The sequence below is a fragment of the Syzygium oleosum genome, unplaced genomic scaffold (assembly GCF_021117445.2).
Source record: "Syzygium oleosum isolate NSW1041296 unplaced genomic scaffold, Sole_v2.1 Sole_v2.01, whole genome shotgun sequence".
Taxonomy (NCBI): domain Eukaryota; kingdom Viridiplantae; phylum Streptophyta; class Magnoliopsida; order Myrtales; family Myrtaceae; genus Syzygium; species Syzygium oleosum.
In genome coordinates, this window is record NW_026607485.1 from 7,082,454 (window position 1) to 7,109,672 (window position 27,219).

Consider the following 27,219-nt stretch of genomic DNA (forward strand, 5'->3'; position numbering starts at 1 on the left):
TCCTCCTCATCGGTCGCCACAAGTCGCCATGGTAGACAATTCTCAAACCTCTTCAGCCATCGCTCCCGCACATGAGCAGCTGAACAGCCCTTATTTTATGCATCCTTCTGATAACCTTGGATCTAATCTCGTCGGCATGGTCCTTACGGGTGATAATTACAACAATTGGTCACGTGCCATGGAGATTGCCCTTTCCGCCAAGAACAAGATGGTAATTTGTTACTAGAGAAATTAAAAAACCAACCGCAGCCGATCCTGTCCATGCATCATGGATTCATGTTAACAATATGATTCTATCCTGGATTCTTAATTCCATCCATCCAGATTTGGTGCCAACGGTTCTCTATACAGAGTCAGTTGCGGTCCGATCTCCGCGAACGTTTTTCGCCATCGAATGGTCCTAGGGTTTTTCATCTTGAGCAAAAGATATGCACCCTTGCACAACATGACGATGCCGTGACCAAGTACTACAACAACTTGCGAAGTTACTAGGATGAATTGAATAATTTGGATCCGTTACCGCAATGCTCTTGTTCAGCTCATTCTATCATTACCAAACAACAAGAGAATCGGCGATTGTTTCAATTTCTCATGGGTCTCAATCCGAGGTACGCTAATGTTATTAGTCAGATTTTACTAATGGATCCGTTACCTAGTGTTGCACGTGCATATGCACTAGTTCTTCAGGATGAGTCGCACCACCATATCCAATTGGATCGCCCACCGTCCGATCAGACCAACACTTTGCTTAGCACTCACGGCAACCATACTTCGTGGCCATACGCGGATTCCTCATCCCACAGACAGCCCGGCTCTCTTGGCGCTCCCGTTTCGTCCACCAACTTGGCTAAACGGACGAACACGTCCCGCGGTTGGGAAAGATGCGCCCATTGTGGCATCCCGGGACATACACGGGATGTGTGTTTTCGACTTCATGGCTTCCCTCTCAACCACAAGCAACGCCGTGGACAGCCATCTACCTCTTCTCGGCCCACAGACAACAAGTCCAACCATACTTCCGATGCGGGACCTCCTCCATTCACAAATGATCAATATAAGCAACTGATGCGTTTGCTGCAAGAGGTAAACATCCCAAAAGCCAACCTCTCAGGTAATGTTCTTGGCTTATCTTCGAGTTCATTTAATTCTGATACTTGGGTTATTGACACTGGCGCCACCAACCACATCACATTTGAACCCCGTCACCTTACAAACCCGACTCATTATCCCTCTCCACATCCCACCATTGGGATTCCAAATGGTGTTGGTGTCCCTGTGACATCACATGGTTCGGCCCCTCTTACCCCAACTATCTCCCTTGACAATGTCCTTTGCGCTCCCTCTTTCAAATACAACTTATTATCAATCTTCAAGCTCACTCAAACTTTAAATTGCTCAGTCACCTTTTTTCCTAAACATTGCCTTTTTCAGGACCTCTTGACGAAGAAGATCATTGGTCGGGGCCATGAGCGTGGTGGTCTCTATTATCTGGAGATTCCTACCGAACCTGCCGTCCTCTCTACTGCAACTTCTTCACCTCAACTTTGGCACACCCGCTTAGGACATCCATATGAGTCAATTTTATCCACTTTGCAACAAACTTTATGTTTTAGTCTAGCAAAACGATTGAGTCCATGTGATGCTTGTCATTTATCCAAACAAACGCGTTTGTCTTTTGCATCTAGCACTATTGCTACTTTACGTCCCTTTGAGCTTATTCATGTTGACATTTGGGGACCTTATTCTCATTTTATGCATTAGACATGTCATTATTTTTTATCTATTGTTGATGACTATTCGCGCTATACTTGGATTTTTTTGCTTACTTTTAAGTCTGATGCAATTGATTCTCTGATTCACTTCTTTGCTTTTGTTGAGACTCAATTTCAAACCAAAGTCCAAAATGTTCAATCTGATAACGGGACTGAATTCCTTTCCTCTCGATTGCAAGAGTTTTTTCGCGCCCATGGTGTTCACCACCAGCGCAGTTGCCCTCACACTGCTCAACAAAATGGAGTTGTTGAGCGCAAGCATCGTCACCTGCTCAATGTTGCTCGTGCGTTGCGTTTTCATTCTGGCATGCCTCTTCATTTTTGGGGTGATTGTGTCTTAACTACTACTCATCTCATTAATAGACTACCTAGTCCTCTCCTACACAATAAAACCCCGTATGACCTTCTCTATGGCAAACCACCTTCCTATTCTCATCTTCGTGTCTTTGGCTCATTATGTTACGCTTCTACCGGCCATCTTCACTCCGATAAATTTGGCCCCCGATCTCGCCGATGTGTTCTAATCGGTTATCCTACAAACCACAAAGGTTACCGTCTTTATGATCTCCAAGACCAAACAACTTTTACCAGTCGCGACGTCGTTTTCTATGAACAAGATTTTCCTTTTTGTCAAACAATCGACCATACCACACCAGAACATACCCCGGTAATTTCATTACCCATACCCAATCTTGGTGAAACCTCCCCTCCTCCCTCCACCCCGGTACTTGCACCGACCTCACCTCCTTAGCCCCCTGCACCCACAGCCGCACCATCACCCACTGCACCCAAAGCCGTGCCTTGGCCATCTCGGCCACGCCATCCACCCGGATATCTTCGAGACTACTACTGCGCTATTGTGGCCTCCGATCAATCCTCTTCGGACTCTAAGGTAACTGAATCAGGTAATCTTTACCCCTTATCCAACTGTTTATCGTACTCGCGTTTTTCACCCACTCACCGTGTTTTTTTAGCCTCCATATCCTTAAAGCAAGAACTTGAAACTTATGACGCTGCGTGTTAATCTCCCAAGTGGCGGGAGGCAATGTCTTCTAAGATACAGGCCCTTGAACAGAATGACACTTGGGAAATTGTTCCTCTTCCTCCTGACAAACAACCCATTGGATGTAAATGGGTTTACCGAATCAAATATAAGTCTGACGGCACCATTGAGCGCTACAAAGCTCGTCTTGTTGCAAAGGGTTACACTCAAACAGAGGGGATTGATTATCATGACACCTTTGTGCCTGTTGTTAAAATGGTAACCGTTCGCACTTTATTAGCTCTTGTTTCAATTCGTCATTGGCCTCTCTACCAATTAGATGTAAATAACGCTTTTCTGCATGTTGATCTTGACGAAGAGGTCTACATGAGGTTTCCACTGGGTTTTCATACTAAGGGGGAGAATTTAGTCTGTCGGCTTAAGAAATCACTCTATGGCCTTAAACAGGCATCGAGGCAATGGTTTGCTAAATTCTCTTATGCACTGCTTGATGTTGGTTTTCAACAGTCCAAGGCGGACTATTCACTTTTTACATTGGTCGGTGGCTCTCTCTTGACCATTGTCCTTGTTTATGTTAATGATTTGGTTATCACGGGTGATGATGAAGTTATGATTCAACTTCTCAAGCGATTCCTTGACATACAATTTCGCATTAAGGACTTGGGTACTCTCAAATACTTCTTGGGCATTGAAGTTTCTCATTCCAAGTCTGGGATTTTCTTGTCACAAAGGAAATACACTCTTGATATTTTGTTTGACATTGGTCTTCTTGGAGGACGTCCTGTTGATACTCCGATGGAACCCAATATACAATTTTCGGACTCCTCTCCAACTCTCGAGGATCCAGGTTCATATCGACGACTTATTGGTAGATTATTATATCTTACAGTAACTTGTCCAGATTTACTCTTTGCAGTGCAACATCTTTGTCAATTTATGCACTCTCCTAATGAAGACCATCGGAATGCCGCACTTCGCATTGTGCGGTATCTCAAGCATGATCCCGGCACTATTTTGTTTTTCCCATCCAATTCTACTCTTCAACTTAATGGTTATACAAATTCTGATTGGGCATCTTGTTCTACATCTCGACGATCTGTTTCTGGCTACTGCATGTTTCTTGGTTCTTGTCCCATCTCATGGCGTTCCAAGAAACAAACCACTGTTGCCCGTTCCTCAGCAGAAGCTGAATATCATGCTATGGCGTCTGCCGCTTGCGAAATCACATGGCTTCGCATGCTTCTCTCGGATCTCCACGTCAACACTACCACTGCTGATCTTTTTTGTGATAATAAAGCGGCCATCCACATTGCCACTAATCCCGTCTTCCACGAATGCACCAAACACATCGAGATTGACTGTCACTTGGTTCGTGAAAAAATTCAAGATGGCACTTTGCGCACTCTTCATATTCTCGGTCACTCCCAACTCGCGGACTTGTTCACGAAACCAGTCACATGCGATTTATTTTGTACTTTTAAGAACAAGTTGTTGACATGTTTACATTCACCAACTTGAGGGGGAGTATTGGTAGATTAGGTTTATACTAAAGGGCATAATTGTCATTGTATTGTTTTTAGCCCTAAATACTATGTATATATATTGTAAATTGTTTCATCAATGAAAGCAACGTTTGCCCAAACTCTACATTTTTTCTCATAATTGAGTTACTACTTCACTAAAATGCTAATAGGTTGTTTGTTTGCATTGGTTTACAGCTTCTGCTCAATGAATGAAACACTATCTCTAATTTTCGAGGATCTGTCATTTTGATTCAGTTCACTTAAACCTGGTACGTCACCATTTAAGGAAGCGGCATGGATTGACATCTTCTGCTTTGTCAAGAAAGCCCGGATGAGCTGTGATTCGTGAAAGTCTGCTGGTCTGAACAAAACACATTAACCGACTTGCAATGGAGAGAGAGAGAGAGAGAGAGAGAGAGAGAGAGAGAGAGAGAGAGAGAGAGAGAGAGAGAGAGAGAGAGAGAGAGAGAGAGAGAGAGAGAAGATATGCATTCTCTTTGATGATTATCTCAGCCAGAGCTATGTGCATGCAATTCAATTCATAGTAGGTTGCAGAAGTCAAAGTGTCTATTTCCAAGTCTGCAACGTTGTCTTTATCGAGATGGGGTTTGACTGTGGTTGCAGAAGAGTAATGCTACAAGCGCAGAAGAGCTTACAAAGACAGTAGACCAAAGTGTGGTTGGATATTGTGTTTGGAGTGTATAAAACTTCAGTTCCTCAGTCCAAAGTTGCACCTCTTCAAGATTTCTCAAGCCCATTCTCTTCAGTGTCAACAATGGTGACTTCTCGTTGCCTCTTCCTCCTCGCCTCGATCACCTCCTTCCTCTCTCTCTCATCCTCCCAAACCCAACCTCCTGCTCCTTCCTCTCTCATCTTCCCCGTCGTGAAAGATGAGGCATCTCGCCAATACTACACCACCATCACCCTCGGCACGCCGCCTTCTCCCGTGAAGGCGGTGCTCGACCTCTTGGGTTCATATTCGTGGTTTGACTGCGGCACCGCCTGCTACAACCCTACGTCGTCCTCGTCCCACCGCCCCATCCTCTGCAGCTCTGCCAGGTGCAGGGCCGCCCGAGGTGGCGGCTGCTTCAACGACACGTGCGGTGTGTACGTGTACAACCCGCTGACGGAGGTCGTCATCGGCACCGGGCTAGGCGAGGATGCGGTGGTGGTGCACCACACCGATGGGATCAAGTACACGTCGAGAGGAGTAATAGTAAGTGTGATTTTGTTAAAAAAACTTTTAGGAATGAGCACAGGAAAGTGCATTTGATATCAGAGACCACTGGAAATCAATATCAAAAGCTTACTACGTTTAGTATATTATCATATTTGAATACCCGAGTGCATATATATATATATGGAGACATCACATTAAATAGGACTCAATTTCAAATGTCGTAAATTGTAAATTCTTTGTATATTGTCAAATTTTTGTAATGTAGAAATGAAAAAAGAAAAATCGAAAATTTTAACGGTGCACCTATCGTCGTCATCCATTTTCCGCAGCAACTTCCTTTCTCTTGCGTGCCTTCGGAGTTCACGCGCGGCATCTCCAGAGCCGGCAATGGCGTGATCGCGCTGTCCATCGCTCCGACCTCGCTCGCTACGAAGCTCTCGGCCGACCTTAACCTCCCCCACAAGCTCGCTCTGTGCCTCCCGTCTTCTTCTTCCTCCTCTGGCCAAGGCAACTTCTACGTCGGCGGCGGCCCGTACTTTGGGCCTTTGATCGAGCAGGACCTCTCGAAGTTGCTCCTCGTCACTCAGTTGCTCATCGATCCTGTCAGCCGAGCGCCCTCTCACGGCTCCGCATCTCCGTCCGATGAGTACTTCGTCGACGTGACCGCCATCAAGGTCAATATCGCTCCGGTCAATTTCAAGGCATCGTTGTTAGTGATCGACAAGAATGGAAGAGGCGGGACAAAAATCACTACTCTGACTTCGTACACGGTCCTCCACACGGACATCTATAGAGCTCTGGTTGCAGAGTTTTCGAGGCAGGCGGTGGAGAAGACGATCAGGAGAGCGGAGCCAATCGCGCCGTTCGGGGCGTGCTTCGATGCGAGTAGCATAAGGAGTGGGGTGGCAGGGCCGGATGTGCCCGCGATCGTGCTGGTGCTCCGGAACGATGCTCAGTGGAGGATCGAAGGGGCGAATTCGATGGTGAGGGTGAGCGAGGAGGTGATGTGCCTGGGGTTCATGGAGGGAGGGTCGACGCTGAGGACGGCGATCGTGATTGGGGCACACCAAATGGAGGACAATCTGGTAGAGTTTGACATGGCTGCGCTGACGTTCAGGTTCAGCAACTCGCTCCTGCTTCGCAACACCAGTTGCTCCCATTCTTGAGGTTGAGGATGGATATTGTTGCATTTGCTAGTTTGTCTCGTGATTCTCAGTCGTGTCAATGTCATGTTTAATCATGAATGTCTGTTTGACTTTGTAGTTTGTTGCAATGCATGGACTAAGCACAGATGAAGATAAATTGTGTGGGAGTGTAGATAAATAACCTCGTCCTGCATAATTATTGTAACTTTATCGACTCTTATAGCACCCGACAGGCAACCAGTATAAACTGAATATCCTTTAGTTGAACAGCCCTTAACCTAGTTGATAACTAATTTACAATTACAGTGTCCATTAGATCCTCCTTCTCTCCACGGATTCATCAAAGGGCCTCCTGTGAGTAGATCAGCAAACTGGCTTTAGGAGAAGATGTAGTGAAGCTGGAAACCTGGCCTTTAAGGCGATACACGAAAGCGCCCTCGAAGGACCCTGTAACCGGGGCCATGATGTTGCCATAATATGTTTCGAATTTAAGACCGTCCAAAACTCGGCCCGAATAAATTATTCAGTCACGTGATGGACTTCTATCGTGAAAATTGAAAAGAAAAATAAAGGGTCCCACAAATATATTTTCCGTTAGTCCGAGTGTGTCCTTGACTTGGCCAAAGAAAAATCAAAAGAGGAAAGTCCATATTTGGACTTGGTTGACTGAATATATGGATTCCCTAATTCATGAAGTCGGTCATCGAACAATTTATTTTGCATATGGGATTCCTGGTGAAGAGGTTTTAATCGCCGTTTCATCGAGTGCTTGGCAGGAGTTTATCTTCTTGGGTTTTAATAGTGGAATTACACCAGGAATTTAAGTGTACCAATTAAATCTCGTGAGTAAGATTTACGAATTACTTTGTATGATTGATAGATTACTTCGTGAGAAATTGTGAGACTAAATATTGTGAGTTATTGGGGATAATTGAGGCTAGAAACTTGAGAGTGTTTGAGTTGCTTGAGTGTAGTTATGATTTCTATTGTATCGCTTAATCTATAATGGAATTCTTTTCTTTTCTCTCCCATGAACGTAAGTTACCCGACCAAACCACTTAAATCTGGTATCCGCTTTTTTATTTTATTTTTTAATCTATTTTATTGTTCGATCGCTTATTTCCATAACTGATATCAAAGCTAAACTTGATTGAGTTGAAGCTAATTGATAGTGACAGAATAAGGAAAAGTGAAGATCGATAGATTTGATAGGAAAGATTTTGGTTTTTGGAAGATGTAGACTGAGGATTATCTGTATCAGAATAATCTGCACTTAGCCTTGTCTGAGAAGAAATCAGAGTCGATGAAGCAAGCTGAATAAGAATTACTAAATAGATAAGCTTTGGGTGTTATTCAACCGACGTTGGGTCATAATGTTGCATTTAACATCATGAAAGAGAAGACCACCACGGGTTTGATGAAAGCCCTGTCGGAAATGTATAAGAAGTTAAAAGGTCTACTTGATACGACTTTTATTTAACTTAAATATGGATGAATGTGCATTAATTGCTAATCATATCAGTAAATTCAATGTGGTCGTTAGTCAATTGAGTTCATTTGAGATTGATTTTGAAGATGAGGTACGTGCTTTGAATATATTATCCTCATTGCCTGATAGTTGGAATACTACCATTAGTGCTGGTAGTAATTTTTCTAGGTTAACAAGTTTGACGTTTGATGGGTTTCTAGATTTAATTATTAGTGAGAACATCTGTAGAAGAGAATTTGGTGAACCTATGTTTACTACTTTAGTATGTGAAACTAGAGGAAGAGCTGTTACTCGTGTTAGCAGAAGTAATATAAACTTGAGCAAACAAAGTCAGTCTAGGACTGGTAGTGCTGTCTATTGAAGTTGTGAGAAGATAAAGCATCTTAGAAGGAATTACCTTAAGCTGAAGAATGAGAAGGGTAATGGAATTAGATTTGTGTCTACCGATGATGTTGCTACTGTAGTTGATTGTAATCTGGATAGTGATGATATGTCTTGTCTGTCACTAATAATTCGTCGTTTGACTAATGGATCATGGATTCTGGTTGTTTGTTTCACGATGTTAGGATCGACACACAATCACAAGGAAATAGAGAATAAAAGTGAGAAAAGAAAATTAAGACACAAGGTTTTTATCTTGGTTCATCTTTAAACCAGGGCTAAGTCCAATAGAGAATTCCTATGCATTCCTGTCGGAGGGGAGTACGAACTACACCCTAATACACATTACACCAAATAAGAACTAGTTTACTACTTATCAATGCATGGTTAGTAGTAAAGTGTAATTGGGGAACAATGCTAAATGCGATATTATTGGTATTGGTAATGTTAGAATTAGAATGTATGATGGTATCGTGAGGACACTAATTGGAGTGAGGCACGTTTCAAAGTTGAAGAAAAACTTGATTTCCTTGAATCCCCTAGATTCAACTGGGTGTTGGTATAGCTCAGAATGTGAAATTTTGAAGATTATTCGAGGTGCCTTAGTGATAATGAAAGGAATTAAGCACAGTGGCATGTATGAACTTTAAAGTGAGATAATGACAAATGTGGCTTGCATGAACTTTTTGTTCAAAAGCATAAATTGTGGCACATGCGTTAAGGACACATTAGCGAGAGAAGCATGAAAGTTCTAAGCGAAAGGAATATGATATTTGATTATATTGCCGACGAATTGAATGTATGTAGATGTTGTGGCTTAGATTAATGGCGGAAAGTGTAGTTTAGTACGACTATTAGAGAAACCACGGAGAGTGCATAGTTAATTCACTTGGATGTTTGCATGTTGTTGCAGTTTCCTTCAAGAAAGAGTGTGAGATTTATGCCAACGGCTGTGGATGACTACTTGAGGAAGATTTGGGTATTTGTGTTGAGGCACAAGTTTGATGTTAGTGTCAGGGTGAGGTAGTTGAAACTTTTTATCAAAAAAGAAATTGGTAAGACAATCAAATATGTGTGGATTGACAGTAGCATTGAGTTCTACTCGGATCTGTTAAAATAATTTTGCATGAAAGAAGGTATAGTAAAACACCGCAGTAGTGCCAATGAACCATAAAAAGTTACAGAGCTAATCGGCAGAACAACAGTAGAGACGGTTCATAAAATGCTCTGTAGTGTTAGTATGGCTAGGAGATTATTGGCGAATGCGCATAGTATGACGAGCTATCTGGTGAATAGATCCCCATCAACTACGATTGGATGTCGGACTCCCGAAGAAGTGTGGTTAGGTAATGTTGCTGATTATTCTGTTATTAAAATATTTGGTTACCCATGTTATGTTCGATGAGTCATGGTAAGCTCGATGGAATGGTAAGAAAGTGCATGTTCCAACGTTATGCACAAGGTGAGTGGATTTATCTGTTGTGGTGCTCTGAATTAAATTCAGCTGTTATCATCAGAAAAGTTACATTTGACTAATCCATTCCTACTGGGTAGGAGTGATTGTGGCAGTTTTTTTTTTTATTGATCTTGACATTGTTCAGCTCAAGGTGGAGTTGTAACCAGAAACTCTTGAGATAGCGGGTACTAGTGGAGTAATCAACACAGATGGTGTTTATAACGAGGTGGAGCCTGTAGAGCTAGCAATTGTTGTAACTAATAATATTGACAACGTACATGATATATCTCCTGGCAGATATAGATACAATAATGGTTTTGCTTTATCTATGGTAGATAAGGTTTAGTCTGAAAATCCTTGTGAAGTAGTTAAATGTGCAAGTGGAGTTAGTTTTCCTGATGAGGTCCATGGTTACATGAAGTTCTCGACTTGGAAGATGACTATGGCGGTTGAGCCCGTAAAGGGGTGTAAGAGAGTAACAGCGAAGTTTGGATTTTTTAGAAAAGCGATTGCGACTTGGCTCAAAACATCGAGCTATGGTGGAGATTATCATAATATGTTTCGAGTTTGAACTTGGGGGACGAAAACCTGGCCCGAAGAAATTAATCGGTCACGTGATTCATGGACTCCTGTCGTGGAAACTGAAAAGAAAAATAAAAGGGGCACACAAATTATATTTCCTGTTAGTCCGAGAGTGTCCCGAAGTCGGCCAAAGAAAAGTCAAAAGAGGAAAGTCCAAATTTGGAATTCGTTGAACTAATAGATGGATTTCCTAATCCATGAAGTTGGTTATTGAACAATTTCTTTTGCATGTACATACGCATATATATCTATATATATTTATACATTATATGTGATTCCTGATGAAGAGGTTGAAGCGCCGTTTCATTGCGTGCTTGGCAGGGGTTTATCTTTGTGGGTTTTATTCGAGGAATTGCACCAGTAATTCAAGTGTAGAAGCCAATTAAATCTCAGGAGTAAGATTTGTGAATTCTTTTATGAGATTAAGAGATTATTTCGTAAGGAATTCTGAGATTAAACACTATGTAAGTTATGGGCGTAATTGAGGCTGAGAAACATTAAGAGTGTTTGAATTATTCAAGTACTTGATCCGTAGTGGAATGCTTTTTTGCTCTCCTGTGGACATAGGTCACCCAACCGAACTAGGTAAATTTAATGACCGATTTATTTTCTTGTTTTATTTATTTCATTGTTCAATCACTTTTTTCCGCAACAAATATATATCCAAATGGACTCAAAATCCCAACTGAGAATTGCAGGTCCTAATGATCTTGCAGGGTTCATTGATGCTCCCAATACTAGCCTGGGAATTAAACAAACAGTGCTCAGAATGTCTGACTGATGAGCTTTTGAAAGAAAAGTTCATCCTGATGAAATTGTAGATGGGAACAAGTGTTGGCGCTCACCCCGTGATCACTACGGCGAGTCCAATGCTTGTTCCTTTGACAAATCCAGATAGCTGGCCTACCTACAAAGATTTTAACATAATGATAAATTTATCACATCCTCTGACGTGGGCTATTGTCTCCAGCATATCTGAACAATGGGTATCAAAGTGCAAAATTTCGGTCTTACGGATCGATGATCGTAAGTCAATCCTGCGATTAGGAAGACCATGATGAATGTCGCCAAGAACTCCACCCAGAAGGTGGAAGCGGGGCCTCCGAGAGGCCGCGTGATCACGAGACTCGATTCGACGCCGTAGACCGATGCTCCAACATAAGTTGCCAATGCCGACCCTGTCAACTGAGCAATTATGTAGAGTGGAACCTGTCAAAAGGAGAGAGAACATTCAACAATGCTTGCTTGCATTGGTTTACAGCGTCTGTTCAGTGAATGAAATACTTTCTCTAATTTACGAGGATCTGTCATTTTGATTCGGTTAACGTCAACTTCGGTACTGGTACGTCACCATTTCGGAAGCGGCATGCATTGACAATTTCTGCTTTGTCAAGAAGCCCGGATGAGCTGTGATTCCTGATAGTCTGAGAGAGAGAGAGAGAGAGAGAGAGAGAGAGAGAGAGAGAGAGAGAGAGAGAGAGAGAGAGAGAGAGAGAAGATATGCATTCTCTTTGATGATGATCTCAACCAGAGCTCCGTGCATGCAATTCAATTCATCGAAGGTTGCAAAAGTCAAAGTGTATTTCCAAGTCTGTAACTTTGTCGTAATCGAGACGGGGTTTGACTGTGGTGGGATACGAGTTACCGAAATTGCGATTGGAACATAATTTGTTTTGAGATTTTAGGTGATTCTTAAATAAGAAATTTGCCGTTCAAGTCGTGCATACAAAAAAGATCGAATCCCAATTGCCTTTATTTCGTATTTTGAATAGGGTGAATGTTTGATTATGTAGGCTTATAAATTGCATGTCATTAAATTTGGAAAAATTGTCAAAAAACTCATAAACCTATTGCACTTTTGCCAATTGAGTCCTAAACCTTTTCACTTCTTGCCAAATGAGTCCATTTAGCAGGCCGGCACTGATGTGGCTGCTGGCCGTCCGGGCAACGCTGACATAGCAATTTTTAAATATTTTTTTCGAATTTTTTAATTTTTTTCTGCCTTTTCCCTCTGGCCAGTCCGGCAACCAACCAGAGGCGTGGGTTGGCGAGGTTGACCTCGCCGGCCTCTGGAGAAGCTCGCCCTTGCCGGCCACTGGCGAGGGCGAGCCTCGCCCAGCCATGGCGATGCCGGCCTCGCCATCGTTGGGTTTCGCGATGGCGAGGTCAGCCTCGCCTTGGCTGGGCGAGGCTCGACCTTGCCGGATCTGGGCGAGGTCGCGAAACCCAACGATAGTGAGGCTGACCTCACCATGGCTGGTCGAGGCTCAACCTTGCCCAGATCCGGCGAGGCTCGCCCTCGCCAGTGGCCGGCGGGGGCAAACTTCAACAGAGGCCGACAAGGTCGACCTCGTCGGCCCGTGCCTTTGGCCGGTCGCTGGTCGCCGGACAGGCCAGAGGGAAAAGGCAGAAAAAAAAATATTTAAAAATTCGAAAAAAATATTTAAAAATTGCCACGTCAGTGTTGGCCAAACGGCCAGCAGCCATGTCAGCGCTGGTCGGCCAAATGGACTCAATTGGCAATAAGTGAAAAAATTTATGACTGAATTGACAAACTTAAAAGATTTAGGACCGAATTAGCAAAAGTGTAATAGGTTTAGGAATTTTTTGACAATTTTCCGCATTAAATTTTCCTATTATGAAAACTATAAAAAAATTGCATTGCATATTATGATAGGTTGCATTTTAAATTCCATATTTTAGAGCCGTGTAGTAATTAGGAAATTGCCTAACTTAGAGTAGAATTTAATCTAAATTATTTCCTAATTTAAATTTGGTAAACTCATATTTTAGATAGTTTTCGATTGGAGTGAAGCCTTCTTCAAAGGAAAAGGAAGTATCCGTTCCAAGTTAAATCGACTCACTCATGAATTAACTAGGTCACTTGTTCCTGTAGATGGCCGCAAAAAGGTGGCCATCGTGGAGACGCGACCATGCCTACCTCGAAGAGCAAAAGGGAGTGTTCGTTCCTAATCTTAACACTTCTCGGCTTCGTGTTTGACACCATTCTCTCCATTCCAACAGGTCACAGATGAGACAAGATTTCCGCGGATAGGGAGATACAATGGAGCGAAAACAAAAAAGAAGTTTCCAATTTTGGAAAAAAGGGTATATCTCGTTTCTAAACTTAATTATTATTATGGAAATGACACTTTGTTGTTTTCCTTACAGATGACAAATTGAGGGACGTGTTAGATTTCGATAGTAATAGCGGACCGACTAATTCGACTGAGATAATGCTATGATTTTAGCTGAAATGGATGACCGGAATTTTCCGAGTGTCAGCTTGCATTTGCTTTACTATAGCATAGTAACTTATTCATGCACATTCTCTTGTGCAAGGGCAAAAACAAAAACGGAGCATTGATCAAAGATCGAACTTCCAATCATGATCGGCTAATTCATGTTTCCTTTCCCCTTTGAATAAGGGCAATCCAACGACACCTATTTCTAAAAAGCGTCCCTCCGCGTTTGATATTCTCAAGTCTAACACTTTGCCTTCCTAGGGACATTAGTGCATTGATCTAACCTTTCGTATCTTGCAGAAATATTTCTTAATGATGCTAGTGTCTAACTCTCTTGTTTAACTCATTGGCATATCTAATTGTTTTCAAGTTGTCTTTTGCGTCCAAATTTTTATTGTAGACTCTTCAGCATGATGATCTTCTTGCTATAAAATTACAAACCTTTTCGTTCATAAAGGCGATAAGCTCATAAAATGTTCATATCTTTTGAAAATAGATTTTGCATGAAGATTTTGCCTATCTATATCACTAATTCCATTCGAAATTTATCAAGATGGACATTTCAATGAATGATGTGGAATTGATTGCACTACAAAAAAACAAGGATTTAGCCACGAAAAATTTTTCGTGGCTAATTTGTAACGGATTTTGCGACGATAACTAAATTCGTCGCTATAGCGACGAAAAATTTTTCGTGGCTAATTTGCGACGGAATTAGCCACGCAAAATTTATCGTGGCTAATTTGCCACGAAAATTTTTCGTGGTTAATTTTCGACGGAATTTGCGACGAAAATTTTGCGTGGCTAATTTTTGCGACCTAATTTGTCACCAAAAATTTTTCGTGGCTAATTTTACAACGGAATTTGCCACGAAAAATTTTTCCTTGGCTAATTTGCGACGGAATTTTTCACGAAAAATTTTCCGTGGCTAATTTGCGATGGCAAAAAAAAATTGTCACTAATTTTGCAACGGAATTTGCTACGAATACGGAATTTGTCGCTAAATTTGTGACGATAAATAACTTTCATTATGTCCCACCCCATCTCCAATTTCTCTCTCTCTCTTGATTCCTCATATCCCGCTCGCTATTCTCCATCCCTCTCCCTCTTTCGTTTCTCTCGAGAAACTTCTTTGCACTTGCGCAAATCAATCTCAGTAAAGCTTTTTCACCGGTAAGTATCGTGACTAATTGGCTTCGTCGCAAAACTATTCATAACTGGATTCGATTTTTTTTTATTTTATTGACTTTTTTTTTCTTTTTCTGTTTTTTTCCTAACTTGTTCCCCGGTCGCCGGGCGCAGGACCGGCGACCGGCGAGAACTCGCCGGCCATGGGCGAGATCGAGCAACCTCGCCATGGCCGCTCGACCTCGACCAGACGTGGGCGAGGTCGAGCGGCCTCGCCATGGCCGCCCGACCTCGCCGTCGTCACAGATGGCGAGGTCGGGCGGCCATGGCGAGGTCGCTCAACCTCGCCGGCCTCAGCTAGTTGCCGGTCTAGGCGACGGCGAGGTCAGGCGGCCATGGCGAGGCCGCTCGACCTCGCCGGCCTCAGTTGGTCGCCGGTCGCGGGACCGGCGACCGGCGAAGAATATAGGAAAAAAAAACAAAAAGAGAAAAAAAAATAAAAATAAAAATTCGGAAAGAAAATAAAAAATTATTAAAAAATGAATTTTAAGTAATTTTTTTTTTAGGTACGTGTCGATTTGAGGTCTCGCAATACAAGTGAACGTTGCAATTACCATCAAATTGACCACTACTACAAAGATTGCAGTCAAATACTTGGGTAAGTCTTCTTGACATGGTAATTTTTTCAATTTCAAAGTAATTGTTTTGTCATAAACAAAATTTTATGGTTTTAATTAAGAATATTAAACAATAGATATCATATTGTTAATATTTTATTAGATTTTTTTTATTTTTATACAGACACAATGCAAAGAAACAGGGCTTGGATGTATAATAAGAACTTACCTGGACGTCAAGGATTGACTGATGAGTTTCGTACTGGGTTGGAACTATTTTTGGACTTTGCTAGTGGTAAATATGAGTTAATGGATGGAAATAAGTTAAGGTGTCCGTGTAAAAAGTGCAGTAATGGTAAATTTCATGTGTGTGATAAAGTTAGAGAACATCTTTGTAGATTTGGGTTTACTCCGAACTACTATAATTGGACTTGCCATGGTGAACCATTTATATCTGATGAAGGATATGGAACAAGTGGCCAATCTTTAGTTAGGGAAGAATGTAGCTATTACGACCAATTGAACCCGTACTAGAGGATGGTGATTGATGCAGCTGGTCATAATTTTGTTTCAGAATCGAACCATGCAAGTACTAGTTTTACTCCTACACTTGAACAAGTGGGTACTAGTCATGCATCACAATTGGAAAAGATAGGAGTTACAGATTTTGATGAAAATGTGTGTAATGAAACTTTTCCATCTAATCGGTTTTGAGAAGTGTTAAAAGCAGCAGATGAACCTTTATGGGTAGGTTATGACAACCATACTAGGTTATCAGCGATATCAAGACTGTTAAATATCAAGGCAGAGTATAATGTGTCTGAGAATTGCTTCAACTCTTTTGTTGAAGTAATGCAGGAAACAATGCCTCCTGATAACATCATGCCAAATGATTTTTACGATATGAAGAAGCTAGTGGATAGCTTAGGTCTTCCAGTTGTAAGGATTGATGTATGTAGTAGGGGTTGTATGTTATATTGGAGAGATGATGAAAATGCAGAATTTTGCAAATTCTGTAACCAACCTAGGTACAAGATTAACATAAGGCAGGGTCGTAATCAAAAGCGTAGACCATGCAATCAAATGTTTTATCTGCCTTTAATCCCCAGATTGCAAAGGCTTTATGCGTCTCAAGCCACTGCTGAACACATGACTTGGCATGCAAATCATGAAATAGAAGAGGATCTAATGTGTCATTCTTCAGATGCAGAGGCATGGAAACATTTTGATAGAACATACCCTAAGTTTGCATTAGAGCCTCGAAACATCAGGTTAAGTCTATGTGCTGATGGATTTGCCCCATTTGGGAAATCAGGAAAAAATTATTCATGTTGGCCAGTTATCTTTAACTCCATACAATCTTCCACCCGGTATGTACATGAAGACACCTTATATGTTTTTGACATTGATCGTGACTGGCCCGCAAAATCCGAAAAAGTTGATAGATGTTTATATGCAACCATTGATTGAAGAGTTACGACGGCTATGGGATGAAGGTGTCCTTACATATGATGTTTCTACTGATCAATGGTTTGTAATGAAGGCTGCTCTTCTTTGGACAATAAATGACTTTCCAGCTTATGGAATGTTATCTGGATGGAGTACAGCTGGGATCTTAGGATGTCCGATATGTTTAGAGCGATCAAAGTCATTTAGATTAAGACATGGTAAGAAGCCCAGCTATTTCGACTGTCATAGACAATTTTTGCCGATAAATCATACATTCAGAAGGAATAAGAAAGAGTTCATCAAGGATAGGATTGAAAGAACACGTCCACCATTGAGGTTGACCGGTCATCAAATTTGGGAGCGAGTGCAGGACTTTCCGACTGTTGTTGAAAACCCTCATGGCACAACTATTGCGTACGGAAGTACACATAAGTGGACTAAACGCAGTATATTTTGGGATCTACCATACTGGAAGGCTCATCTTATTCATCATAATCTTGACATCATGCACATAGAAAAGAATGTTTTCGATAATGTCATAAATACTGTGATGGATGTCACTGGAAAAACAAAAGACAACTTGAATGCAAGAAAAGATATGAGAGATATTTGTGATCGGCCAACACTAGATGTCGATGCAAGCAGTAGGGGACCAAAACCCAAAGCAGTTTATACATTGGACAAGGAGCAGAGACGGGTCGTTTGTCAATGGTTGAAATCTGTGCGGTTTCCTGATGGATATGCTTCGAACATTGGGAGATGTGTTGATTTGAATGAATGCAAAATGACAGGTTTGAAGAGTCATGATTGTCACATATTTATGGAAAGATTAATTCCAATAGCTTTCAAGGAACTTCTACCAAACTTTGTATGGAGCGCCATTACAGAGTTAAGTAATTTCCTTCATGATATTTGCTCAACGATGTTAAAAGTATCACACATGGAGAAATTAGAGAGAGACCTTCCAATTATTCTTTGCAACTTAGAAATGATATTTCCTCCATCGTTTTTTGATTTAATGGAGCATCTCTTAGTTCACTTGCCTTATGAGGCCAAAGTTGCAGGTCCCGTCCAATTTCGATGGATGTACCCATTTGAGAGGTGAGATATTTTTTAAAATAAATTTCAAATTACTTTATTATATATTATGTTCTGATAAACTTCTTTCTATTGCAACTAGATTCTTATATCATTTGAAGAAAAAAGTGAAGAATAAGGCATGCGTTGAAGCTTCAATTTGTAATGCATATATTGTGGAAGAAGTGACAATATTTGCATCATACTATTTTGAGCCGCACGTGCAGTGCAAGAGGCGGAGAGCAGGAAGAAATGATGAGGGCCCCATTGATCCCAATTGCAAATCATTCTCTATTTTCAATTATCTCGGTCGACCAAGCGGCGCATGTACGGTTCGTTGCTTAACAGGCGAAGAATGACAGGCAGCCCATACATATATTTTACTGAACTGTCCAGAAGTGAAGCCATACTTCGAGTAAGTGTACATTGACAAATATATGCATTGTGTGTCAAATATTTGTTAATATATAAATGGTATTTGTTAATAGGATTTTTCAAACTTCAATATATGGACTACCATCAAATGAGTTTGACCGTTTGTGCGATGAACAATTTGCAGTATGGTTCAAAACATATGTAAGTTGCCTATGGACGAAAACCAAGTTATTAATACATCACTTATTAAAATATATATTATTGACTTTGCGTGTGTGATCCTAAGTTCACAGTAATCATGATCTTATTTTCATGGCTAAATACATGGCTAATTAGCCACGTATTAAATTCGTGGCAAAATTCGTGGCTAATTAGCCACGTATTTAGCCACGAAAATAAAATAAAGTCCGAAAAGGTGTCGATACTTTTTTTCGTGGCTAAATCTGTGACTAATTAGCCACGAATTTTGGCACGTATGAAATCCGTGGAAAATATTTCCGCTCAATGCCGCCAAGAAAATTTCGTCGAAAAATTTTTTGCGCGCAAAACATAAAAATAAGAAACCCTTCTTAGAACAAGAAGCCCCCTCTTCAGAAACACCACTTGCTTCCCCTCTTCACAAACCCTAACAATCATCTTCATCTTCATCATCTTCTCTTGCAGTTGTCTACCCCCAAAATAACTACCCCAACATCACTCGCTCGGCTCATTCAAGCAATTGCTCTGTTTTTCCGCACTTCCTGTGGCTAGCTGGTGTTCGCTTCGCTACATCACCTCTAGCTTTTGAGGCCTTCGTCACTCCGGCGCGATTGCAGGCGGCTCTTTCCGGCGCGACTGCAGGCGGCTCTTGCTTGTCGTTCGATTTTTTTCATCTCCTGTGACTCACCAGCTCTCTCTCGGCTCTCAGTTCACTCTCCCGTCCGCCCGGTGAGTCTCGCACGATCGTATTTTGTCACTCGTCTCCTCGCCCGAGCCCGATTAGGGTGGCCCTCGCGCAGATCGACGAGCATCCCTCCCCGATCTGCGTGAGGGCCACTCGGGCGAGCATTTATAAGGTAACTGAAGTCGTAATTTGTTATCATCACATAGGGAATCGCTAGTTCCAGATGGGTTTTGCTATTTGTAGCTGGGGTTTATTTTTATTGTCATTTGGCAAGAGGAGGTGGTTTTTGCTGGAAATAGCAGGACCTTGCCTGTGAAAGCTTTGGCAGTTTAGGATTCCTATGAACGTTGTCCTTAGTACAAGCAAATGGGTCCTTATTTTTATGTCTCTGATCTCTCTCTCTCTCTGGCCCGACATTGGGACTTGCATCCGTGGGTGGAGGAGAAGTATAATTGTTCTTGAATCTGCTCCACTGAAGTTTTGTATTACTAAAGCGTGATCAGATCTTGTTTTTTCTTCTTTCCTATTAAATTTCTTTCTCAGTATCTTTGTTTGGTTGGTGACATTGCCCGGATGATAAGCAAGAAGAGCGCTTTAGTTGCATTTCTGACTGTTCATCATTATTTTACACATAATAGTTGAGGCCAGTCAATGTGCTTCTCGTGTTGTTTGACTTTGAGCTAAAAGAGTATTTTCCAGATCTCCCTTTCGGCGCTGCGCTACAGCTGAGTCGTGCTCTCCTTTTCCTTGCGCCAGTGGGTGTTTAACGTTCGAATTTTTCGTTCTGGTATTGCATATACATGCATGGTCATCAGAGGAAGAGCTTGCTGAGAAGCAAGAGGTCTTCTTTTTCTTCTTCTTCCTGTGGTACTTGTGGAGCAGCACTGCAGATCTTGGCACGTGGTGAAAGTAAATCGTTCATGGGCTTATTATTAGCTTATGAAGTAAATCGATCACGGGTGATTTCACAAAACACTTTCTTGGTCTTTTCTCGAGCAGATTAGGTACAATAAATTTTTTATCCTCATCAGTCATGGAGACAAAGTTTAATATAAGGGAATGTCCTGCCTGGTTCTTATGGGTCATGTCCTGATCTGGCCGGCACCATGCTTTGATCAAATGGGGCACCTTGGCTTAAAGGAAGAGGGAGAGGGAGAGAGATGAGTTTGTAATAGTTGGCATATGAGATGGATGGGGAAATTAATGAATGTAGGTGAGGCCAACCATATATTAAGGAGTGGGTGGAAGTTGGGGGCAATTAAGCCAAGCTATATCTGCCCTATTGCTATTGACATTTGCTTGGCTTGCCTCAGCTTCAACTGCATTCTTCTCTTCCCTATTGATGCAATAGGATTTCATTAGGAACAGGTTTCTTATCCTTATTTAATAACTTGGCATTTGTTTATTCATTCTTCAGAGGAGGATCCACCCTCAAGTTTATCTCTTGCTTTCTGAAACAAAATGGTAAGCTTCATGACGTACGTCATTTTGTGTCCCTAATACATGTTCATATTTTTTAATATATTTGTCTAACCTTCTTACTTGTCAGTATAAACGTGGAGGTCACATGCGTGGTGCGGTATCACAAAGAAGACCAGCCCCTTCACCTTCCTCGTCCTCGTCCCCGGTCCTTTCCTCTTCCCCTGTCCTTTCATCTAACCCTCAACCACTACATGTTGATGGACAACATGGACACATTGGCCCATCCTCCGAACCTGAAGAACATATTTCAGTTCCATCTCCTTCGATTGCATGTCCTTCGGTTCCACCTTCTTCTTCAGTGCAACACTCGAATGTTGAAGAAGATAGCCGATTCATGATATGCCCATGTGGAGATTCGTAAGTACTTCATTTTTTAATGTATATGTAAATTATGGATGTCAACTGAATTGTCTATGCTGCAAATTATCCGTATGCTTCATTGTTTCATTGACTATATTATTATAACCTGTTTGCAGATTCACGGATGCCACCTATGTTGTGAGGGAACTTAATAAAATAGTCAATAACTGTTGGATGGGGCAGTATATTAGTTTCAGCAGTGCTCCAAAAGAAGTAAAGAATTTGTGGTGGAATGAGTTCAAGGTAAGTTTTGTCATTCTATTTTCTCACAAACTAAGTTCGGTGTAGCTGTTTCACCAGAAAATGCTCCCGCGGCGAAATATAATTCATCGAAAATCGTTCTTCGGTTCTTAATGTGAGGAGACCGGGTTCCGTGGTGACTCCGGACAGGAAATATCCAGGGAGACAAGGAAAAACGGCGAACTTTTACTCCGAACTTCGAACTGGACTATATGTACAAATCGTGCCGCAATTTAATCGACGACAAAGCTTGAAAATACAGCCGCACACGTACACAAAGATGTAACGCCGAAATTTAATCGACGACGCAACACTCGGGATAGAGATACACGCCGGAATTTAATCGACGACGCGAATCGGAAAGCTACAGCTAAGGAAAGATAAAGTGCGGTACATGAAAGTAAAGATAATTGAAAGATAACATGTTGTTTGATTTTGTCGGGTCCTTTCTCCGGTAGATGGCCAGTGATATTTATAATGGTCGTGTGGTAACTGCTCCTTAGCAGTTTTCAACAGTTGTGCCCATGTTTTTCCATTCCGAAAATCTTGTCTTCATGTCCATGTGATGCCATGATTATGCTTTCAAGATAACTATCTCACGATTTTGTCCGCAAGTGATAACTTCCTCATAATCATGGTTTCAAGTAATTGTTCTCGCATGTATGCTCCTTAGTGGTTTTCAACAGTTACGTTGAATCCACTACCTTGACGGTTTTCTTTTTACTCCACTACGTTGGCGGTTGCTTTGACTCCACTATGTTGACGGTTACTTCTTCTTTCTGCATCTCCAACCAGTCACAACCGTCGACTTCCTCTTAATGTCGAAAACTCTGCAGTGATTTTCTGAGTAAACTCAAAACATAAAAGTTGTAGATATGAGTCTTCGTTCTTTTGGCTTTGGAATCAGGTCAATCCGATCTGTCTCGAAGAAGTTATGACCATTTTCCCGAGCTAGCGCAGAACTGAAATTTGGTCGAAGTCCTCGACAAGATGAAGTCACGACCGTCGATTTCCTTTAACCTTGATGGCTTCTACAGTGATTTTCTGAGAAAACTAAAAACATAAAGTTGTAGATCCATGAGTCTTCGTTCTTTTGACTTTGGAATCAGGTCAATCCGATCTGTCTCGAAGAAGTTATGATCATTTTCCCGAACTAGCGCAGAACTGCAATTTCGTCGAAATATCGACAAGATGTCGAAGTCCTCGACAAGATGTAGTCACGATCGTCGACTTCCTTTAACCTTGATGGATTCTACAGTGATTTTCTAAGAAAACTCAAAACATAAAGTTGTAGATCCATGAGTCTTCGTTCTTTTGGCTTTGGAATCAGGTCAATCCGATCTGTCTCGAAGAAGTTATGACCATTTTCCCGAACTAGCGCAGAACTGCAATTTCGTCGAAGTATCGACAAGATGAAGTCACGACCGTCGACTTCCTTTAATCTTGATGGCTTCTACAGTGATTTTCTGAGAAAACTCAAAACATTAAAGTTGTAGATCCATGAGTCTTCGTTCTTTTGGCTTTGGAATCAAGTCAATCCGATCTGTCTCGAAGAAGTTATGACCATTTTCCCGAACTAGCGCATAACTGCAATTCCGTCGAAGTATCGACAAGATGTCGAAGTCCTCGACAAGATGAAGTCACGACCGTCGACTTCCTTTAACCTTGATGGCTTATACAGTGATTTTCTGAGAAAACTCAAAACATAAAAGTTGTAGATTCATGAGTCTTCGTTCTTTTGGCTTTGGAATCAGGTCAATCCGATCTGTCTCGAAGAAGTTATGACCATTTTCCCGAGCTAGCGCAGAACTGAAATTTCCTTGATGAAGTCGTGACCAGTTTTGTCAATAATACCCAAAAATTGATCATTTTTTGGTGTAAATATATACACATGACACATGTCTCTGACATGTGTCCCTTATGTTGGCAACTTGATGATATTTGCTTCCACGTTACCTCAAGTCTCCATCATGTGTCCCTTGATGATCTTTGGCACAAACAAACCATGTCGACAAGTTGGCTATTTTTTGGTGTAAACAGTAGCATACTAATGGTCAAGAATGAATTTTGTCACGAATTATCTGGTGCATGGTAATGGATATGTGACCTGTGACCCTCATAATAACTTTCGGTTGTTTTTGTATTGATTGTAGCGGAAGTTCAGGTGGAATGAAATGGAAGAGAATGAAGTTAAAAGAATTTTTAAGAAGAAAGCCGGTGATCACATGCGAAATGTGATGAATAAAGCAAAGAGAAATCAACGAAAGCCGGATTTTATTACAGCCGACAATTAGATGGAAATTACGAGAACTTGGGAAACTGAGAAGCATAAGCAAATAAGTGAACAGAATAAGAAGAATTGAGCTTCTAGTTCTAGTGAAGGGTCTGCGTCTGCCACATATGCTGGGGGCTCTATCAAAATCGGGGAGCATAGAAAAAGAATGGTAAGTTTGTTTAAACATGTTGTAAGTTAATTTAATTCAATGATTACTCATTTATGTTTATATTTTGTAGGCAGATGAATTGAGGACGGAACCGACATTTACAGCTGCATTTGAACGCACATTTCAGAAAAAAGACAAGACGTGGACTGGCGATCGAGCAAAAGCTATTAAGGTATGTAAGGTTTATACTTTGGACTTTATGGAAACTATAATGAAAACCATGAATAGTTTTAATACTTATGGTAGTTATATATATGAATTTATTTTATTTTCATCTATATTGTTAATGTAGGAAAAATATGATGAACTTTTAATAAGCACTGCTAGTGGTGGTGATGGTGATGATGGTGTTGCTGCGTCTGAGCCATCGGTTGACAGCATGGCATTATGGCTGGAGGCATCGGGTGGGATGAAAGGAGGAAAAATATTTGGGATGGGATCTTTGTCAAGGGCATACACAACGAAGGGTGCTGCAACTTCATCCTCCAATGCGACTGTTTCAAGGAGGACACGACATGAGGAGCAAATGACCCAAGAATTGAGCCAACTGAAAGATTTACTTGTACAAAAGGACGAAGAATTCAAACATTTACTTGTACAGAAGGACGAAGAAATGAGAGGAGTGAAACAACAAATGCAATTGATCTTGCGACACCTCAACATCGATCCCGATGAGGTTCCTCCTATACCTCTCAATAATCCAATAGGTGATGGGCACAATGATGAGCCACACAATGATAATGAGATTGCTGCTGATGATGATGACGATTTTATTAGCAGTCCTCGCTAGTTCATTCTCTTCGGGGGTAAGCTTATGAGGACCAACTTACAACAATTACTTTATGTTGAGATCATATTGACCAACCTATGCTTATTTGGAGCTTTTCTTTGTGCAGTATGTAGTTCGAGATATTAATTTTACACTTTTCCAACGTTCAATATTGATATTGCTTTTCTTTGTGCAGTATGTACTATTCTCATCTTATGAACTTAGGATTTCCAAGAAGGCATTGGAGCACCTATATTTCTCTTGACATCTCAAGTTGGTGGTCTAGGCCTCACCCTTACAAAAGCAGACCGTGTGATTGTTGTCGATCCAGCATGGACTCCAAGGTACTACTGCTTATTCGATTGTCGGCCATGAATTCATCTACTTTTGCAAGTACATGAAAGAGGAAAGAAGTAAAGAACTTTTTTCTGTTATATTGTAAGGGCATATTCAATGCCATTCCTTTATTATGGGACTATTAACTGTTCCACAACTTTTAAGTACGAATCTGTGTACTGCTTGAGTTCTAACCCATACTTGTCATGGGTAATATCATTATGGTAGATGATACAAGTTCTTACCCAACTTTAAGCTTCACGCTGCTATGCTAAATAATATTTCATGGTACCAATATCACTGAACTAATGATGCAAAGACACATGTAAGGAACATCATGTCAGCCTTGACTTGATCTATTCATCAATTTTGACGCAAGTTAATTTGATCCCCCCTTAGTTGACTCATAAAACAATATGACGGAGCAAAAAACTACCATTTTAGTGATATAATCTTATGTTGTTTTTAGCATACTTCCTGGAAGGGAAGGTACTCTCTTGACATTAACTTCTACTGTGTACTTGGAGAAACTCATGGCACAATGCAAGTTTGTGCTTACATTCGCTGTTATTTATTTTCTGATGTCCTAATAGTGTCAGCACTTACCGCAAATTCTTTTGGTTCTTTGGTAAAAAAAGGTGTATTTATTACTTTAAACCTATGCTTGGTTTTGTTTGGGGGGGTGGGGGTGCAATTTTTCCCATCCGTTTTCCCTCCCTTCTTTTCTCAAACATAGCTTAGACATTTTGTAGCTGTTTTCATATATGAGTAAAGAAGTAGATCTTGAGCATATTTCTGTTAGTTTACGTGTGCATTTCTTATTGACAGTACGGATAACCAAAGTGTTGATCGCGCCTATCGAATTGGACAGATGAAGGATGTCATTGTGTATAGGTTGATGACATGTGGAACTATCGAGAAGAAGATATACAGAAAGCAGGTTTTGTATTGTTCAACTATGCTATGGTCTCAATTAGTGCAATGGAAAGATATTTTCGGGGCTTGTATGCAATTTAAGATAAGAGAAATGACTTAAGAACTGTTATGGTAAACAACGTTATTACCATGGAGCAGATGTTACTATGAAATGCTACAATCAGGAGCCTTAGGTGTTTCACTAGAATTCTTTGGCTTTCGTGTGTTGATGAGCACAAACGATGCATGCCTCAGAAGTACTGGATATATCTGCTACTCCATTTGTCACTGCACGCGTTATCAAATGAACAATCAAGACAAGATTTCTTTTCTAGTTTTCTCATAAAAAGATAGTTTCTTATATAATGCATTCGCATTTGTTCTTTTATGAGTGCGTGGCTCACTATATTGTATAAGTAGTGTATTGCAAACATGCAATACTTTCTCAAGGGCATGGAAACCACATAGGACGGAATGTGCCATGACACCCGTCATTTTATTGTGAGGCGTAAATTCGGAAAATGTGCTGATTCGGAGGGCTGTTTATGTTGGAACTCCACTATTGTAGATTCTTTTCGGAGCTACAGTACCTCCATCATCACGCAGCAATTGATTCAAGCATAGGCCTTAATCAATGTTAAATATATATTTTAGCAATTAATTTTGTTGCTAATTAGATTTAAAATCGAAATCGTCCCTAAACAATATTTGTCGCAAACTTACTGACAAAAAAAAATTTCCTGGCAAATTAGCGACGAATTTTGCCACGAATAGATTTCGTCGCAATTTAGCGACAAAAAAAAAGTGTCTTGGCAAATTAGCGACGACTTTTGCCACGAATACAGTTTCGTGGCGAATTAGCGAAATAGCGACAAATTTTGCTACGAATACAGTTCCTGGCAAAATTAGCAACGAATTTTGTCACGAAGAAAGTTCGTGGCAAAAAATAGCAACGAATTTTGCCACGAACTATATTCGTGGCAAATTAGCGACGAATTTTGCCACGAATAATTAGCGACGAATTTTGCCACGAATACAGTTCGTGGCAAAATTAGCAACGAATTTTGCCACGAAGAAAGTTCGTGGCAAAAAATAGCGACGAATTTTGCCACGAACTATATTCGTGGCAAATTAGCGACGAATTTTGCCACGAATAATTAGCGACGAATTTTGCCACGAATACAGGTCGTGGCAAATAGCGACGAATTTTGTCACGAATAATTAGCAACGAATTTTGCCACGAATATAGGTCGTGGCAAATAGAGACGAATTTTGCCACGAATAAAGTTCGCGGCAAAATTAGCGACGAATTTTGCCACGAATACAGGTCGTGGCAAATAGCGACGAATTTTACCACGGATATAGGTC

General features: G+C 41.1%; 2 protein-coding genes across 2 annotated transcripts; both read left to right on the forward strand.

The window, feature by feature from the left end:
• The first annotated feature begins 5,016 nt into the window (after positions 1-5,016).
• LOC130140598 (probable aspartic proteinase GIP2) lies at positions 5,017-6,827 on the forward strand. The gene is made up of 2 exons (XM_056320308.1): positions 5,017-5,514; positions 5,808-6,827. The coding sequence occupies exons 1-2, from the start codon at positions 5,074-5,076 to the stop codon at positions 6,642-6,644; spliced, it is 1,278 nt and encodes a 425-aa protein (XP_056176283.1). The 5' UTR covers positions 5,017-5,073; the 3' UTR covers positions 6,645-6,827.
• Positions 6,828-18,989: 12,162 nt separating this feature from the next.
• On the forward strand, positions 18,990-25,201 carry LOC115685071 (uncharacterized). Its single transcript, XM_056311317.1, has 5 exons — positions 18,990-19,349; positions 20,855-21,144; positions 21,264-21,390; positions 24,124-24,637; positions 24,797-25,201. The coding sequence occupies exons 2-4, from the start codon at positions 20,873-20,875 to the stop codon at positions 24,619-24,621; spliced, it is 897 nt and encodes a 298-aa protein (XP_056167292.1). The 5' UTR covers positions 18,990-19,349; positions 20,855-20,872; the 3' UTR covers positions 24,622-24,637; positions 24,797-25,201.
• The last annotated feature ends 2,018 nt before the right edge of the window (positions 25,202-27,219 follow it).